The following is a 17,090-nucleotide window of genomic DNA, read 5'->3' as shown; positions in this document are numbered from 1 at the left end:
TCATTTTCCTCTTTACCAAGAACCACACATCCTACTAAAACATGTACTCATATTCTTTGGGGCACCTTGCACTTAGCAGAATCTCAAATATTTGATTTTCTCTTCTCCAGTCCCACCAAATCATGTAAAGTATCCCAGAGCCACTCATACTTCACACCAACCTCTCCATTCTCATATCCAGCTCCTCTCCAGCCATCCCTTTAAAAATTCACTCCCTTTGAGTCCTGACACTCTCATATATACATTTACATGAGACCCAGGATCATAATGTATGGTCATGTATACCCATCAATCCACTTCTCCAAAATCTACTTTTCAGTTAATCTAACATGTACTTAATTAGCTTCACTTCTATTGAGCCTTCCAAAAGATAAAGTCCCAACAAAGACACAAAATGTTACTGAGGTAGATTGCCTGCAAATATGTCTGTGGACACTTCCTCACATCCCTGTAATTGCATGCACGTTCTCTGATCCAAAAATGGAGTGCATTTCCACATAGCCTTGAATCTGCGCTGGCCTGTGACTTACTTTGACTGGTAGAATGCAGCGCAAGTGACAATGTGTCACTCCTTGGCCTGTGTCTATCAAACCTTGCAACTTCCATTTTGCCCTCTGGAGTCAAGCCTCCATGTAAAGAAGTTTAGGTTAGCTAGACTACTGAATAATGAAATCACGTGGAAAAAAATCTCAGCCACTCCAATTGAGGCACCAGACATGTGAGTGAAGACATCTTGGACATTCTTGCTTCAACCAAGCTCCCAGCTGAATGCAACCACATGGTTGACCCCCGCCAACACCAAATGGAGCATAACCGCCCTGCTGAGCCCAGATAACCCAGAGAATATGAGTTCATAATTTGTTGTTTTCAGTCACTAAGTTTGGGGATGGAGTATTATGTAACAATAGATAATCGAAACTGATAGTTTTAAAGGATTTGGATCAAATAAGAGAACTAATCACCCTAATTCCTTTACCTTCAAATCTCAGTTTATATCTATAACTAATTCACTTTCTTTAGTTTGCAATACTTTTATTGAAAAGTTAATTTAAAAAACCTATTTCCATTCATTTCTTCAGGTTTTTCTAATTCTTGGCAACTACACACACTCCAGAGGAGTGTCATTACCATTTACATTGCCAAACTCTGTACTGTTTTACATGCATAATTTCATTTATTCTTCACATAACCCTATGAGGAAAGTATTGTATTGTTCTTAATTGACAGGCTAAAAAAACTAAGGCTCAGAAATTACCTACTTTGCCTAGGGTCAAATAGAGTGGTATAGCTTGAGTTTAAACCCAGACCTGTCTGACTCCAAAGGACGTTTTTAATCAACAGTCTACACTATACTAGAGACTCATAATCAACCTGAAAAACCCTCCCAAGAAACACAAATAGCACTTTTAACCCACATAAAAGATTTCTTTAAAAGAAATATATCAAATACTTTCCTTTTGCCCATTTCTTTTTTTTTTTTTTTTGCCATGCCTTGTGGCATGCGGGATCTCAGTTCCCCAACCAGGGATCGAATCTGTGCCCCTTGCATTGGGACCGCAGAGTCTTAACCACTAGACCACCAGGGAAGCCCCTCAAATACTTTCCCTACTTCACTCTGCAAATATTTATTGAGAGCCTTACATAGGCTAGGCTCTGGAGACACTGAATTTAACTCTAATCAATACACAATTCTAAAATTGTAGCAACATTTTTCTCCTTTCAGTCGAGTAATGTCAAACTTATTTAACTTGATTTATGGCCAAGCAAATTATTAAAAGATGAAAAAGCAGACAGTGTCATTATAGCTAGACCTACCCAGCCATCTCCCAACACATTCTATATTCCCTCACCATGCACCACGGATCACTCTTCTCTTCCCCACTTGAAATGTTCTACTTCTTTCTCTGCTTACTGAAATCCAACCTCTTCTATGAAGCCTCTTCTGATTAGGCCAAACACATTCTCTTATCTAGGTTATTTATCACCCACATCAGTGGTTTCCAAACACAGCTAATTAAAATCACCTGGCTTTTAAAATTAGAACTACTTAAAATTAGAGGAGTCATACTTTGAGAAAGCAAAAGCAAAAGCCTGGAAACAATCTAAATGTCTATCAAAATGGAACTGGTTAAATCATTATGGTATATAACGTAAGGATATAAAACCATACCTAAGTTACATTAAGTGAAAATGTAACTTAGTGTGCATGGAATCCTACTTTTTTAATAAAGAAGACAGATAGATAGATAATATAAGCTTGTACGTGCACAGTATATATCCAGAAAGATTAAAAAGAATCTCATAAGAGTGGTTGCCTCAAGGAGCACAAAAAGCAACCTGTGAGAAAACTTTTCATCTCATTACTCTTTTTTTTTTCGCTGCATTCAGTCTTTGTTGCCACACAGGCTTTCTCTAGTTATGGCAAGTGGGGGTCCTCTTTGTTGCAGTGTGCAGGCTTCTCACCGTGGTGGCTTCTCTTGTTGCGGAGCACGGGCTCTAGGCACGCGGGCTTCAGTAGTTGTGGTCCGCGGGCTCTAAAGCGCAGGCTCAGTAGTTGTGGTGCACGGGCTTAGCTGCTCCACAGCATGTGGGATCCTCCCAGACCAGGGCTCGAACCCGTGTCCCCTGTATTGGCAGGTGGATTCTTAACCACTGCGCCACCAGGGAAGTCCCTGATTACTCTTAATTTGAAATGTCTATATATCCTATATGGATGTCCATATGTCCTATATGGATGGATACATTTTTTTAAAATTATTAAAAAAAAAAAAAACCACCCACATAGACCCACAAGACTCAGCTCAGCTCTACAGATCACAAATCTTTGGGGGCAGGGACTAGACTTTCTAAATTGTTAAACTACCCAGAGATTCTGATGGTCAATCAGGCTTAGGAACCACTCAAGCAAACCACTCATATGGTACTTAATGCCTCATATTAAAGTGTACATGTGAGACTATAACTTTATACACATAACTAGAAAAGCATGGGGGGAGGATATATTACATTTTGGCTTTCCTACAGTTCTCAGCTCAGAAAAGGTACTCAATAAATATTTTTTGACAAGATTAGTGCCGAAGTATAATTCCATTTTTCTATTATACTTCATTTCAGTGCGGAAGGGTTTTAGAAAATACATTTAACATGATGGCACTGTGGGGCAGTTTAAAATGACCACTTTCAATACATGAAGGGCCAAACATCAACAGATGCCAACAATAATTTTTTAGTTTTTAAACACCATAGGTATGGCTAGACTGCAAAGGGCAAGCAGTGAAGTCCAAACCTAAGACTATAAGACTTAGGGATGAGTTCCACTTCCTAGTCGCATGAATGAGTAAAAGTAGCATCTAGAGGAAAATAAAGATGTGGATAACAGATTTCAAAGAAGTCCCATTTTATTCCTGAGAGCATACAAATCCCTTTCCTCATAAGGAAAAGTACTTTCCCTTTCTCTTGGGTGATAGATACACCTCTTCCACAGTTCCAAGCATTCTCTTCTACCGGTACTTTCCACGTCGGTTAAAGCATTTGTAGAGATAGCTGATGCGTTTGTTCAGGTTGTGCAGGTCATCAATGAACATCCGATTTCCAACCATTCTCTTCTTTCGGATACAACGCTGCAATTCATTCCCCTTCCAGCCTCGAAGCCATATGGGGCCCTTGATCAGTTCTTTGGGGTGCTTTTCAAAGTTTCCTGCGTAATGTGAAAGAAGGTATTAGTTCCAAGAGGAGAGAACCCAGACTCCACCAGCTAAGCCTTCAACACGGTTGCATCTCCCTAGCAGCACCTAGAGACAAAACACATTACGCTAGGGTAACAAGAGCACAGGCTCTGGAGCAAGACTGCTTGGGGTTCAAATTCTGGACCTGCCATTTACTAGCTTTGGAAAAACTACTTAACCTCCCTGTGCCTCAGATTCCTCACCTGCAAAGTAAAAAGGTTATGAGGATTAAATGTGTTAATGCATGCGGGGCACACAGAACAGTGCCGAACACAACGTAAATAGCCACGTGTTTGTTCTTACTATTGAAGAAGGTACCATTTCTACACAGGTGAAAAAAGATAATCATTACGGCATAACTGCCGCTCTGAAATTCTGCACTACCGAGTCGAGTCTTACCCAGAATCCCGATGTTGTCATATACCCCGAACATGGCCCTCTTCTCGTTCCAACGATCAACCACTTTGCGGGGCGGGAGGGTGACCCTCACATGGAACAATCTGGGAACACCTAGGGATGGGGAAGAAAAGGAATGAATCTGAGCCGCTTACTTTGAAGTAGTTTTCGGGGCGTCCTTCTGCATCAGCCACTTACCCAGAGAGAAGCTTCTGCAAGCCAGCGGCACCTGGCCCCATAGGCTCCTGCCTACCACCCAAGAGAGGCTCCCTGCCATTGCTCTCATCACTCCCCTACAACAGCCCACCTCACAAGCACAGGAGGGAGGGCCAGACGTGGCCTTCAAGGAGAGAACAAGAACCGTCCCCGCCTGGCTCACAAGGATACTACATGCACGCAGCCATCTTGGGCTTTACGCAGGCAGCTCCGGGTGAGACCCCGCCTGGCCCCGCCTTCCCCAGCCACGAGCCCCGCCCTCCAGGTTCCGTTGCAGAAGGTCTTTGACGCCCCGCCCAGCCGAGGCGCTTCCGGTCTGCCCGCCGGAAGGTTTGGAGCTCCGGAAGAGCTGAGGGACTCGTGTCGTTGCCTAGGGCCCTCCAAAGCTGAAGGTCAAACAAATTCACCCTTTCCTGTTTCCGTGGGCGTCCCTCAACTGAGCGAGAGGAAGGTCCAGAACCTGGAACCCAGAGCTTCCTTTCTCTGTGCCCCACAGCAGTTTTGCGCTGTAGCTGTTTTTATTTCCCCTATTCGACAGGGGAGGAAATCTGAGGCTGAGGGAGTGAAGTGACCTGCTGGACGTCATAAGGCAGAGGACATGGCGGAACCTGGACTAGAGCCTAAGCCTTCTAACTGCCGGCCTGAACTTGCCTCCTGTCTTGGGGGTGACGGAGTGGGTCACGGTCCCAGGGGCACGGCCACTGCCCAGCTACAAACGCGGCATCTCCGGCAGGCACCGCCAGAGCTTCCTCTCCACCGACCGCCAAAAAAGAAGACTCTATGGGGAAAGAGGCGGCCGCGAGACTACGGCGTGGGGCAGTGGGGGGGGGAGCAGGAATCTAGGCCCCGCCCTCCTCGGGCCTTCCGGCTCTTGCGCTCTGATTGGCCGGTGTCTGCAGCGAGCGTCGCGATTGGCTCCCTTGCGGCCGTTGAGATTTGAACTGCACTTTTGGGGCTTTGCCCGCGCGGCGCCCGGCTCGGAGGCGGGGTTTTGCCTCCGCCAGGCGCGTATTGGTCGGTCTCTCTACCCACGGGAGTGCCGCGTCTCAGATTGGTGCGTCTTGTGCCCTCCTTGGTTTTTCCTTCGTTTCAGCCCTACGTCCCGAGTTGGAGGAACGGCTGGCGAAGTGCTCTTGTAAGGTGCGGTGTTGAGGGGGAGCGGGGAAGGAGAGGCCGGGAAAATCGGCCACCGGGCTGTAGGACGCGGTATTGGGCTGGGAGGTCTAGTGGGTGTGTCCTTGTGGTACGACGTGGTAGAAACAGTAAGTCTCACAGATCCGCAGTGGAATTTGGGCAAATCGCTTAACCTTCCTTAGTCTCAGTTTCCTCATCTGTAAATTGAGCTATATTACCATGCACTTCATGAGATTGGCATTTGGAGACTTAGATCAGATAGGACGTTCAAATAGCCGAATAGAACCTGGCACAGAGTAAACAAATAGTTAATATTCACGTTCTCTCATTCTGGAGACAGGAAGCCCATTAGCCCATACTGGATCACCGTTCTGACCTCAGATGAGACAGTGTCTATATACTTAAGAAGTTTTGCCTATAAAAACAGAAATAACAATGCTAACTTAACGCATCGATATGCCACTTTACAGTTCTTTAAATACTTTAATACCCCTTGACTCATTTGATCCTGAGAAATTTGGTAAAGTAATTAGAGATCAGTAATCCTGCTTGACAGATGGGGCTCAGGGGGTTAAGTGACATGGCCAAGTGTCAGAGTCACAACTAGAATTAGATTCTAGTCCAGGCTTAATCTCACACGCTCTAAGATAATGTTATTAGCTTGATGTAAGACTAAAAAGTGTTATGTATTGGAGGAGGGGAATAATAGAGCCAGATTAAAAAGACGACCCTTAGATATAGACCCTGATGTGTTTGCTGTTTGGCTTCTAGCCCTGTGAGCCACTGGGGGAAAGATGTCTCCCCAACTGTATGAGTTCCATCTGCCCTTATCCCCAGAGGAGTTGTTGAAAAGTGGAGGGGTGAATCAGTATGTCGTGCAAGAGGTACTGTCCATCAGACATCTTCCATCGCACCTTAAAGGTAAGACTCTGTAGCTGCCACTGTGCCTAGCACTTCAGAACAACCACCCACATGTGATTATATTGTGTCTGTCTGTTCCACTACACCACTAAGCTCCATGGGGGCACGAAACATGTCTTTCCTATTCCTTACTGTTTTCTCCCTAGCGTTGCATTACACGAAGAGTATGTTCATTGACCACCTTCTCTAGGTTATTCAATAAACAGTCTTGGTGTGTATGGTTAGTCTTTGGGGAGAATTTTATTTTAGATCCTGACTTCTTACCATATGCCAAAATAAAGTACTGGTGGTTTTAAGAGTTGTAGGAGAAGATAGCTCCTAGAATGTCTGGGACTTGACCTGACCTGTTTCAGGTAATACTTTTTTAGAGTCTAGATCACATTTCCAAGAGTGCAATAATGAAAAAAGCATATGTGCACAGTTGCAACACTGTACAATATATGTACAGTGCAGTTGCCCATTGAAACCTAGAGATGACCGAGAACAATTCATGCATTATCAACAAGACCCCATCCATAATGTCACTGTACTTCTTGGAAGGGTCTTGTGTCAGTTAGATTGCTTTGGAGAGTTATAGAGAGTAGAGATTAAGGCTGTGGAGCCAGGCTGCCCGGATTTGAATCCTGCCTCCACTACTCTGACCTTGGACAGTTACTGATTCTCTCTGTGCCTTGGTTTCCTCATCTGGATAGTAACCTACTTTGTTTGTTATCTCCTACAACAAGTAAGGTTCATTAATTATCAGGCACTTTGATAATATAATTTCAGCTTGTTTCTTCTTGGCCTTCCCATCATTGTTGCCAGATGACAGCTCCTTGCTCTGATGTGCAGAAGTAGAAGAAGGGATTTTTCTATCTTGTGCTTTTTCTTCTTTCTTGTTTTAAAACTACCAGAAGTCTTATAACAGACTTAGCCAGAATTGGATCAGGTGCCTATTTCCCTAACTACTGGTAGGGGAAATGGAATTATCCAAATTGGCTAAATTGATCAAGATCATTACCTAGGCTTCCCTAAACCCGAACATATCACCATTTGGTAAGCAAGGAAGAGAACAGAGTGTGGAGTTGACTGATGGGTGTCCACAGAGAGACCATTCTCTCCATATTGTGTGGATCTGTGCATCGCCAATGGCACAAGCTGCACACTCTAGCAAACTGTTCTTCAGCTGTTATTATGCATCGCTTTGTTACATGAGTGCTCGTTCCTTTTAAGAGTCCTTTTTAGGGCTTCCCTGGTGGCGCAGTGGTTGGGAGTCCGCCTGCCGATGCAGGGGACACGGGTTCGTGCCCCGGTCTGGGAGGATCCCATGTGCCACGGAGCGGCTGGGCCCGTGAGCCGTGGCCGCTGGGCCTGTGCGTCCGGAGCCTGTGCTCCGCGACGGGAGAGGCCACAGCAGTGAGAGGCCCGCATACCGCAAAAAAAAAAGAGTCCTTTTTATAACAGTTGCATTGCTTTTGGTATTTAGAACCCTAAATACAAGTTCTACTATAAATACACAAGATCAGGTCATTTACTTTGTTCAAGTATTTACTGGTGTTATGCTATGTGCCAGGCAGTGTTCTAGGCACTGGGGATACAACAGTAAATAAAGCAGCCAAGGTGACAAAGTTCTTTCTCTCAAGGCTTTCAACAAGTAATAAATAAATATGGAGTATGTCAGATGGTTGTAAATGCCAAGGAGAAAAATAAAGCAAGATAAAAAAGATTACGGTGAGCCAGGTTATGGACTAGCATTTTATGTTGGATGATCAGAGAAGGCTTGCTGATAGATGACATATGAGCAGAGACCATACAAGTGAGGAAGTTACCTATGCAGATTCTCAAGGAAGGGCATTGTAAGCAGACAGGAAAGCCAGTGCTGAGGCCCTGAGGTGGGGAAGTGTCAATGTGGTTGGAGGGGAGAACTCTAGGAAAAGAGAGGTCAGGTGGGAAGTGGTACAGATTATTCTAGAATCTTGCTCTTCAGAGTGGTCTTCAGACCAGGAGCGTTAATTAGTATCATGATTTAGGAGCTTATTAGAAATGCAGGAGGAAGACCTATCCTCAAACTACTGAATCAGAAATCCATTTCTTAAGAAGATCCCCAGGTAATTCGTATGTACATTTCAGTTGGAGAAGCACTGATCTAGGGTGTTGTGGGTCATGGTAAAGACTTTAGCTTCAGAGAGAGTGAGCTTGAAAGCCATTGTGTTTTGAGCACAGGAGTGACATGGTCTGACATTTAAAAAGTATATCTGCTGTGTTGAGCAGGGACTGTAAGGGGGAAGGGAAGAAGCAGGGGACTAATTAAGAGGCTAATATAATAATACCAGGCAGCTTACCTGGGGTGATAGCGGTGGAGGTGATCATAAAAGGTTAGATCCTGAGTGAATTTTGAAAGTAGAGCCAACAGGATTGTTGATGGACTGGATTGGACTTACAGGGTTCGAGAAAGAAGAATTGAGGATGATTATAAATAAGGCTTTTGACTTGAACAACTAGAAGAATGGAGTTGTCATTTACTGAGATGGGTAGAGTATGAGAGGAGCACGTTTAGACTGTTGGTTATATGATTGTGGAGTTCAGGGGAGAGGTTCCAGCTAACGATACACATTTGGGATTTAATATTCAGCATGTAGAGAGTGTTTAAAGCTGTGAGATTGGAGTAAGTATTGATGGAGAAGAAAAGCAGTTTCAAGACTAAGACCTAAGACAGTCCAACATTTAGAGGCTGGGAAAATGAGAGAGAACCAGTAGAAGAAACTAAGGACTAGTTGTTGAGGCAGAAAGTGAGCAAAGACGCTAAATTAAGAGAAGTTTCAAAAGGGAAAGGAGAGATCAGCTACACATTTAATTGCTGGACTTAGCAATGTGGCAATGGCTGGTAACCTTGAACACTATTTCAGAGCCGTGGGAATGAAGCCTGATTGGAATAGTTTATGAGAAAATGGGAAGAGAGAGGTTAGAGATGATGAGTTTAGATAACCCTTTCTTGTTGTTTTGCTTTAAGGAGTAGCAGAGAAATAGGGCGTAGCTGGAGGGGGAGGCAGAGTCAAGGGAGGACTTTTTTTCTTTTTAAGATGGGCAACATCACATGTGTATGTGCTGAATGGAAATAATCAGAGAGGGGGAAAGCTGGCGCTCCAGAGGGAGAGTGAATGAGTGTTGGGAGCAGTATCCTTTAAGGAGTCAGAGTAAGCGATCTGGCGCTGGGGGAGGAGGTGGGTTATTAGAGCATGGACACTTTATCCACAGCAGCAAAAAAAGGCAGAGCTTAGGGCACAGGTGCAGGTCGTGCTGATAAATGCAGACCTTGGCGCAGCTGGAGTTTCTCTTCTGTCTGATTCAGTTTTCTCAGTGAGATAGGAAGTGACGCCTTTAACTGAAGGGGAGTTGGGGGAAAATGATCTTGATGTTATGAACAGAGGAAAGGTGTGAAATAATTGCCTAGAAGAAAGCAAATAGGCCTGGGAACTTGTTATAGGCTTACTAAGAAATACTAAGGGCCTACTTGAGGTCATAAAGTGAGAATAGTTGGTATGGTTTTATGTTTTTTCGAGCCACTTTTATTTGTGTAGTTACATGAATGGAGTAATCAGTCAGTGGGATATAATCCAGATTTACAAGGGGAGTAAATGTGTTAATAATTAGTGGAAAAAATTAGAAATATCATAATGTCTAATGATAGAGGAACAGTAAGTTAATTGAGGTACATTCAGTGGAATGTTATGCAGTCATTAAAGACAAAGGTTTTTTTAATATCCTTATTGTAATATTAAGTTTTAAAAAACGGAACAGAGAGTTGAATATGTGACATGACCTCAACAATAGAAATAGTATGCATAGAAAATAAACTGAAAAAAATTAGCCAGATGTTAACAGTGTTTATTTCTTTCTCATTTTCATTTTACCGTATTTTCCAGATTACAGAAGGAGGTTTGTAAGAGTGGGAGATAGCTTTCAAGTACTGAGTTACATTATGTGCTAAGTATTGTCCTGACTGTTTCATGTGGATTATCTCACTTAATCTTTACCAAAAAGTTCTGAAAAGCCCTATGAGGTATGATCTGTTATTATTCCCACTTTACAAAAGAGGAAACTGAGACTTGGTAAGCTAAGTAGCTTAGCCTAGTAAATGTTCAAGCCACATGTAAACCTAAGCAGGATGACTAGACTAGATCAGCAGGTGATGCTTCGGAGAAGTAAAGAGGGATGTGAATGGAGAGAATCATTGGATGTAATAAAAACTAGGTAATGGGTAATCTTTGAGAGAATAGCTGTTAGATTGGTAAATCTCAGAAACTAGGTTTCAGGGAATTGAGAAAGATTACACAAAATTTTAAAGGGATATGAGAGCAAAGTCATAAATGAAAGGCACTGATCGTTTTTGGTTTGTTTGTTTTAAAGAAGTAGGGGCCTAAGCACATTGTCAGGAAAAGAGCATTCCCTAGAGAGGATGAAGCCAGAGGTGAAAGAAAGGAGACAAGTCTTTGGGGCAGTGAGACAGCTTAGCTTCAGAACAGAAAATCTTTTCACTTGAGACTGAAGCAAAGAATGTGAAGGTGTTGGCAGAATGACTTGTTGACAGAGAGGCAGGATTACATGAGGGAGCTTTGGGTCTCATTCTTTTTGGTAAAGTAGAAAGCAGTCATCTGCTAAAAGAAGAGAGCAAAGCATAAGAAGAGGTATAAAGAAAGGGGGAAACATGCTATGGGTATAGCGCTAGGGAGTCAGTAGGAATTGGAGAAATAAAATAGTTTGTTAAGCATCGCAGAGGACCAGGTTGTAGTTGGACAGCATAACACTGCAATATGATGAATCAGGTCAGTGAGCCAGCAGTGATAATGTAGTACAAGGTTCAAGCTTTGCTTTCTAGGCAAACCCACTTCTTACTGCAGAAAAGAAGAATTTGGTGGAATTCTTTCCCTCCACATCCACAGAAAGAACTAGATATACACCTTGGTTCAAAAGTTAACTCCCAGGTTTTCCCTGGTGGCGCAGTGGTTAAGAATCCACCTGACAATGCAGGCGACACAGGTTCGAGCCCTGGTCTGGGAAGATCCCACATGCCGCGGAGCAACTAAGCCTGTGCGTCACAACTACTGAGCCTGTGCTCTAAAGCCCACACATCACAACTACTGAAGCCCCCCTGCCCTAGAGCTCACGCACCGCAACTACTGAGCCCATGCACCACAACTACTGAAGCCCACGCACTCTAGGACCCACGTACCACAACTACTGAGCCTGCATGCTGCAGTTACTGAGCCCACGTGCTACAGCTACTGAGCCCATGCTCCTAGAGCCTCTGCTCCACAACAAGAGAAGCCAACAATGAGGAGCCCGCATACCACAATGAAGAGTGGCCCCCACTCACTGCAGTTAGAAAAAGCCCGCACGCAGCAACAAAGACCCAACGCAGCCAGGAAAAAAAAAAAATTAACTCCCATACTGCCTTGCTACTCTTGCATGTTGTAAGTCATAATTAGGTGCTACTCCCTTTTTTTTTTTTTTTTTTTTTCTTTTTGCGGTACACGGGCCTCTCACTGCTCTGGCCTCTCCTGTTGCAGAGCACAGGCTCCGGACGTGCAGGCTGAGTGGCCATGGCTCACGGGCCCAGCCGCTCCGCGGCATGTGGGATCTTCCCGGACCGGGGCACGAACCCGTTTCCCCTGTATCAGCAGGTGGATTCTCAACCACTGCGCCACCAGGGAAGCTCTGCTACTCCCTTTTATACTGAAGTTTTTATATAGAAGCAGTACAGTGAAGATGAAAAGAGCACTGAGTTTGAGAGTCAAAAGATGCTGGGTTTTCAGGGAGTTCCCTGGTGGCCTAGTGGTTAGGATTTCAGGCTTTCACTGCTGTGGCCCAGGTTCAGTCCCTGGTCGGGGAACTGCAGCCCCCCCAAAAAAAAAACAAATGCTGGATTTTTTAAATGTAATAGAAATACAGATGTCCCCCAGCTTACGATGGTTCAACTTATGATTTTTCAGCTTTATGATGGTGCAAAAGCAATATGTATTCAGTAGAAACCATGTTTCGAATGTTGAATTTTTATCTCTTCCTGGGTTAGCAGCATGTAGTAGGATACTCTTCTCATGATGCTGGGCAGCAAGCACAGCTCCCAACCCACACACTTAGAGCCATCCTGTACCCAGACAGCCATTCTGCTTTTCACTTTCAGTACAGTGTTCAATAAATTACGAGAAATATTCAACACTTTATTATAAAATAGGCTTTGTAGTAGATGATTTTGCCCAACTGTAGGCTAATGTATGCTTAAGGTAGGCTAGGCTAAGCTATGATATTCAGTGGGTTAGGTGTATTAAATTTTTGAGTTACAGTGTTTTCAACTTACAGGGGATTTTTCAAGATGTAACCCCATCATAAATCAAGGAAAATCTGTGGTAACATGAACCTAAGTGTGTTACAGATGTTTGACCTAATCGCACTAAAGGATTGCAGGAGAACATAACTAACAAGCAACCAGGAGACCCAGTATTTTGGGTCTTTTGTTTGGCTGCGCTGTGTGGCATGCGGCATCTTGCCCGACCAGGGATCGAACCCGCGCACCCTGTGGCGGAAGTGCGGAGTCTTAACCACTGGACTGCCAGGGAAGTCCAGCATTTTGACTGTAAACTCTATATGAAAGAACTTTACACGATTAGCGTAAGGTAGTTAGTAAATTTATTTTTTAAAGGGGTGTGGGTTAGCAATTCTGAAACTGTATTATGTGTATACTAGGATCAAGCAAATATATAAGTGAATTTATGTTTTTAATATATACACAGATAAAAATATAGGGGTGTGTGCATTTATACCTACATATATGTATATCCTGCTTTTCTCTACTGACAGGGCCTAAAAGCTCCAACAGCAGTGATTTTAACTAGGGCCTAGAACTTGGTTTCTACATACCATTCTCTCATAAAAGAAACCAGGACTCCAGTGAGAATGGTTGATTCCAGGACTGAGCCAAGGAAGGTACAAGACGAGCCTGGAACATCTTGTGGTACAAGAAAGTAAGAGAACAAGAATGAAGGGAGCATGTCGGAGACACAGGCCAAGTTGAAGGAGCTCCCAGTGGTCAAGTATGGGACAGTCTGAGCAACAAAATTAATAATAAGAAGAATGATTAAAACACAGAATAAAAGAAATGTTCATGAGCCCATTCTGTGATAAACAAATAATTGGATACATAAATGAAGGGAAAGTAACAGCTCATCTTAGCCTGGCATTCCCATTAAGTAAGCATAAAAGGAATGATAGAAACAGACAAATCACCATTTAGTAAAAGTAATAATTGTGGCAGGCAAGAATCATCCATAGATGCTTAAATAAGTGGGCAGAATGTGGTGAGAAACAGGATTTTCAAAGTATCTCCCCACAAGATACTTACTGGTTGCAAAGGGGAAAATAGTAACTTTGTAGCGGAGACACCCAGGCAAACACTACCAACTGATCAAAGTTAATATCGCTATAGTAATAAGACATTGACATCACCTCCTTCTGGGTTTGATGCATCTGGAAGGACCCATCCTCCCTTTCTCAGTGATCTAGCCAAAAGTGCATGACCTCAATCTAATCATGAGAAAATAGCAGACAAACCCAAAGTGAGGAACATTCTACAGAATAACTGGCAAATACACTTCAAGTGTCAAGATCATGAAAGACAAAGATTGGAGGAGACTAAGGAGGTATGACAAATCAATGCATTGTGGTATCCTAGGTTGGCTCCTGGTCTGGGAAAAGGACAAAAATAGAACAGCTGGCAAAATTCAAGTAAGATCTGTAGATTAGTTAATAACATTGAATTAATGTTCATTTCTTGGTTTAGAATAGATCCTTGTACTATGGTTATATAAGATGTTACCATTATCTGGGTGAAAAATACAAGAACTCTGTACTGTTTTTGCTACTTTTGTAATTTCAAAATTGGAAAAAAAAAAGATCCTGAGTTTATGTTCATTACTCAGTTGGACAAGTCACATAATTTATTTTCCCATAAAATAGGCACAGTACTGTTTGCTTCATCTAGTTCAGAGATGTGGTAATAAAACTCAAGTAAGGCTTTAATTGTAAAACAGGACAAAGTGTCAGATGTTATAATACTAGATTACATTGAAATGAAGTGTCTACTTTTGTGATTCTACCAAGAAAAGCAATTAACTCCATTTTCTGCCATGAGTAGAACTTACCAAAAAGGCCTGTCCCCGGGCTTCCCTGGTGGCGCAGTGGTTGAGAGTCCGCCTGCCGATGCAGGGGACACGGGTTCGTGCCCCGGTCCGGGAGGATCCCACATGCCGTGGAGCGGCTGGGCCCGTGAGCCATGGCCGCTGGGCCTGCGCGTCCGGAGCCTGTGCTCCGCAACGGGAGAGGCCACAGCAGTGAGAGGCCCGCGTACAGCAAAAAAAAAAAAAAAAAAAAAAAAGGTCTGTCCCTCTGTATTGATCAGTTTCTTTCATCTTTATAGCATTTCAGGCTGCCTTTCGAGCTCAGGGGCCCCTGGCTATGCTGGAGCATTTTGATACCATCTACAGCATTCTGCAGTAAGTACCCTCTGATACTTTAAAAAGAACTGGTGGCTCTTTGCCCTAACTTTGCATGTTAGTCCTGAAATTCCAATTTATAGTTCACTGATAAATGGTTCTGGGTGCTGACATTTCTACTCATGAGCATTTACCCCAGCTTGCCACCATATTTATTCAGTCGAGTAGTTCCACGTGTTTTTTTGTTTTAAGTATTAGATTCCTCAGGTTTGATCTGATCTATTAGAATGGGCTCTGCAGGTTCCTGTCTCACCCCCCGCACTTTCTTTCCCTCATAGTCACTTTCGAAGTATAGACCCTGGCCTCAAGGAAGATACTCTGGAATTCCTGATAAAAGGTGTTTATGGGATAAAAGGTGTTTATGGGTGGGGGGGTGGGGGATGGAAGGTGTGTGTTGCTGTTTGTTTGTTTACTGTTTCCTGCCACATGATGATATCAAGGCTGTGGTGATTCAGTTGGTTTGGCTAAGCCCAGGGACCTCTGACCTATAGGTCTGTAATCTTGGTGGGCAATACAGAGTTATGTGTGTTCACTGTAAGGGCAGACCAACAATAAATTCTTCCCACTCTTGAACTGCCTCTCTTCAATAGAGGCAGTTCTTCCTGTTGCCAGAGAGAAATTGGGGTAACTGGAGTGAGAGAGTAGAGATAGGGCATGTTCAGGATATCAGGGTCAGGGGTCCCAGAGGACTTAGCTTGTGTTGTAGCCACTGAGAGATGAAACACAGATCTTTGGTAATCTGATGGCTGCAAGTGCTAGGGGTTTTGAAGTTGGGTTGTATGAGGAAAGTGAATGAAACTGACTCCAGATCCTGCCCCTCGCAGTGGTATCTCGCCACACCCAGGAACTTCCCACCATCTTGGATGATGCAACTTTGAGTGGGTCCGATAGAAGCGCACACCTAAATGCCCTCAAGATGAACTGCTATGCTCTGATATGCCTCTTGGAATCCTTTGAGACCATGGCCAGCCAGAAAAGCCTCATGGACCTGGCCCTTGGTGGGAAGGTAATTTGTTGTTCCTGGCTCACTTAATATGGGATCTGGGGAGATACGGGAATTGGTGGGAAAGATGGAATTCAGTGATTCTGAGAATCTTTTCCTTTCTGCCCTTGACCCATGTTTAAGGTTTATGAGGAGGTACTCAAAAGTATCACAATGTATCTTTTGCTGACAAGCAGCTCTTTTATATTTTGGAACTTGTAATACTTCCGTCTTACCTTCTACCTTGTCTCAATACTGGATAGTTTGGGCACTCAGACTAGCAGATCATGATCCTTTCAGCTTCCTTATTTTTTCTTAAGTATATCCTTTTTTAGGGTAGGAAAGCCCGGGCCAAGGCAACCCATGGCTTTGACTGGGAAGAAGAAAGGCAACCGATTCTTCAGCTTTTAACACAGCTGCTCCAGTTGGACATCCGTCACCTGTGGAGTCACTCAGTAATCGAAGAGGAGTTTGTCAGGTGGGTAGTTGATTGCTATAGGTGATATTGGCTGTGAGGAATGAGGGCTCTGTTGCTAGATATGCTCTCTCTCTCTCTCTCTCTCTCTCTCTCTCTCTCTCTCTCTCTATATATATATATATATATATATATATATTTATGTATGTATGTATGTATGAATGAACGACTGCGTTGGGTCTTTGTTGCTGTGCGCGGGCTTTCTTCAGTTGCGGCGAGCAGGGGCTACTCTTCATTGCGGTGCATGGGCTTCTCATTGTGGTGGCTTCTCTTGCTGCGGAGCACGGGCTCTAGGCATATGGGCTTCAGTAGTTCTGCTGTGTGGGCTCTGTAGTTGTAGTGCGTGGGCTCTAGAGCGCAGGCTCAGTAGTTGTGGCGCACGGGCTTAGTTGCTCCGCAGCATGTGCGATCTTCCCGGACCAGGGATCGAACCCGTGTCCCCTTCATTGGCAGGTGGATTCTTAACCACTGCACCACTGGGGAAGCCCTAGATATGCTTTTTGTTTTGTTTTGTTGTTTTTCAATTTTTTAACTTTTTATTTTGAGATAATCTCAGATTTACAGAAAAGTTGCAAGAATAGTACAAAGAATCCTCTATACCCTTCAGACTCCTCAAATGTTAACATTTTACCACATTTGCTTTACTAGATATGCCTTTTAAATACTTCATTTCATCCCTCAGTTCTGTCTGTAATACACAGAAGTATTCCCATTAC

General features: G+C 43.7%; 2 protein-coding genes and 1 non-coding gene across 8 annotated transcripts in view; 2 read left to right on the top strand and 1 right to left on the bottom strand.

Annotated features, from left to right (window-relative positions):
* Positions 1-3,380: 3,380 nt before the first annotated feature.
* MRPL51 (mitochondrial ribosomal protein L51) lies at positions 3,381-4,566 on the bottom strand. Its single transcript, XM_060167128.1, has 3 exons — positions 4,320-4,566; positions 4,125-4,235; positions 3,381-3,697 (listed from the first exon to the last, which is right to left on the bottom strand). The coding sequence occupies exons 1-3, from the start codon at positions 4,405-4,407 to the stop codon at positions 3,501-3,503; spliced, it is 396 nt and encodes a 131-aa protein (XP_060023111.1). The 5' UTR covers positions 4,408-4,566; the 3' UTR covers positions 3,381-3,500.
* A 95-nt stretch (positions 4,567-4,661) lies between these two features.
* Positions 4,662-17,090, top strand: part of NCAPD2 (non-SMC condensin I complex subunit D2) — a 28,668-nt gene continuing 16,239 nt past the window's right edge. For 3 of the 6 annotated variants that reach the window (XR_009543629.1, XM_060167127.1, XM_060167126.1), the window contains exons 1-6: positions 4,662-5,477; positions 6,243-6,392; positions 14,842-14,917; positions 15,196-15,254; positions 15,742-15,923; positions 16,235-16,377. Coding sequence is in view for 5 of the 6 variants with exons in the window: in XM_060167127.1 (XP_060023110.1) it covers positions 6,266-6,392; positions 14,842-14,917; positions 15,196-15,254; positions 15,742-15,923; positions 16,235-16,377 (587 nt within the window). In the remaining variant the exon portion in view is untranslated. The remainder of the gene's footprint in view (positions 5,478-6,242; positions 6,393-14,841; positions 14,918-15,195; positions 15,255-15,741; positions 15,924-16,234; positions 16,378-17,090) is intronic. The other 3 variants (XM_060167125.1, XM_060167123.1, XM_060167124.1) reach the window with 2 other exon arrangements.
* LOC132530130 (small nucleolar RNA U85) lies at positions 15,339-15,665 on the top strand. Its single transcript, XR_009543687.1, has one exon. It is a non-coding gene; the product is annotated as a small nucleolar RNA U85 (small nucleolar RNA).

Source organism: Lagenorhynchus albirostris, chromosome 11 (assembly GCF_949774975.1).
Source record: "Lagenorhynchus albirostris chromosome 11, mLagAlb1.1, whole genome shotgun sequence".
NCBI classification, from domain to species: Eukaryota; Metazoa; Chordata; class Mammalia; order Artiodactyla; family Delphinidae; genus Lagenorhynchus; species Lagenorhynchus albirostris.
This window is presented reverse-complemented; position numbering and strand designations above follow the sequence as displayed.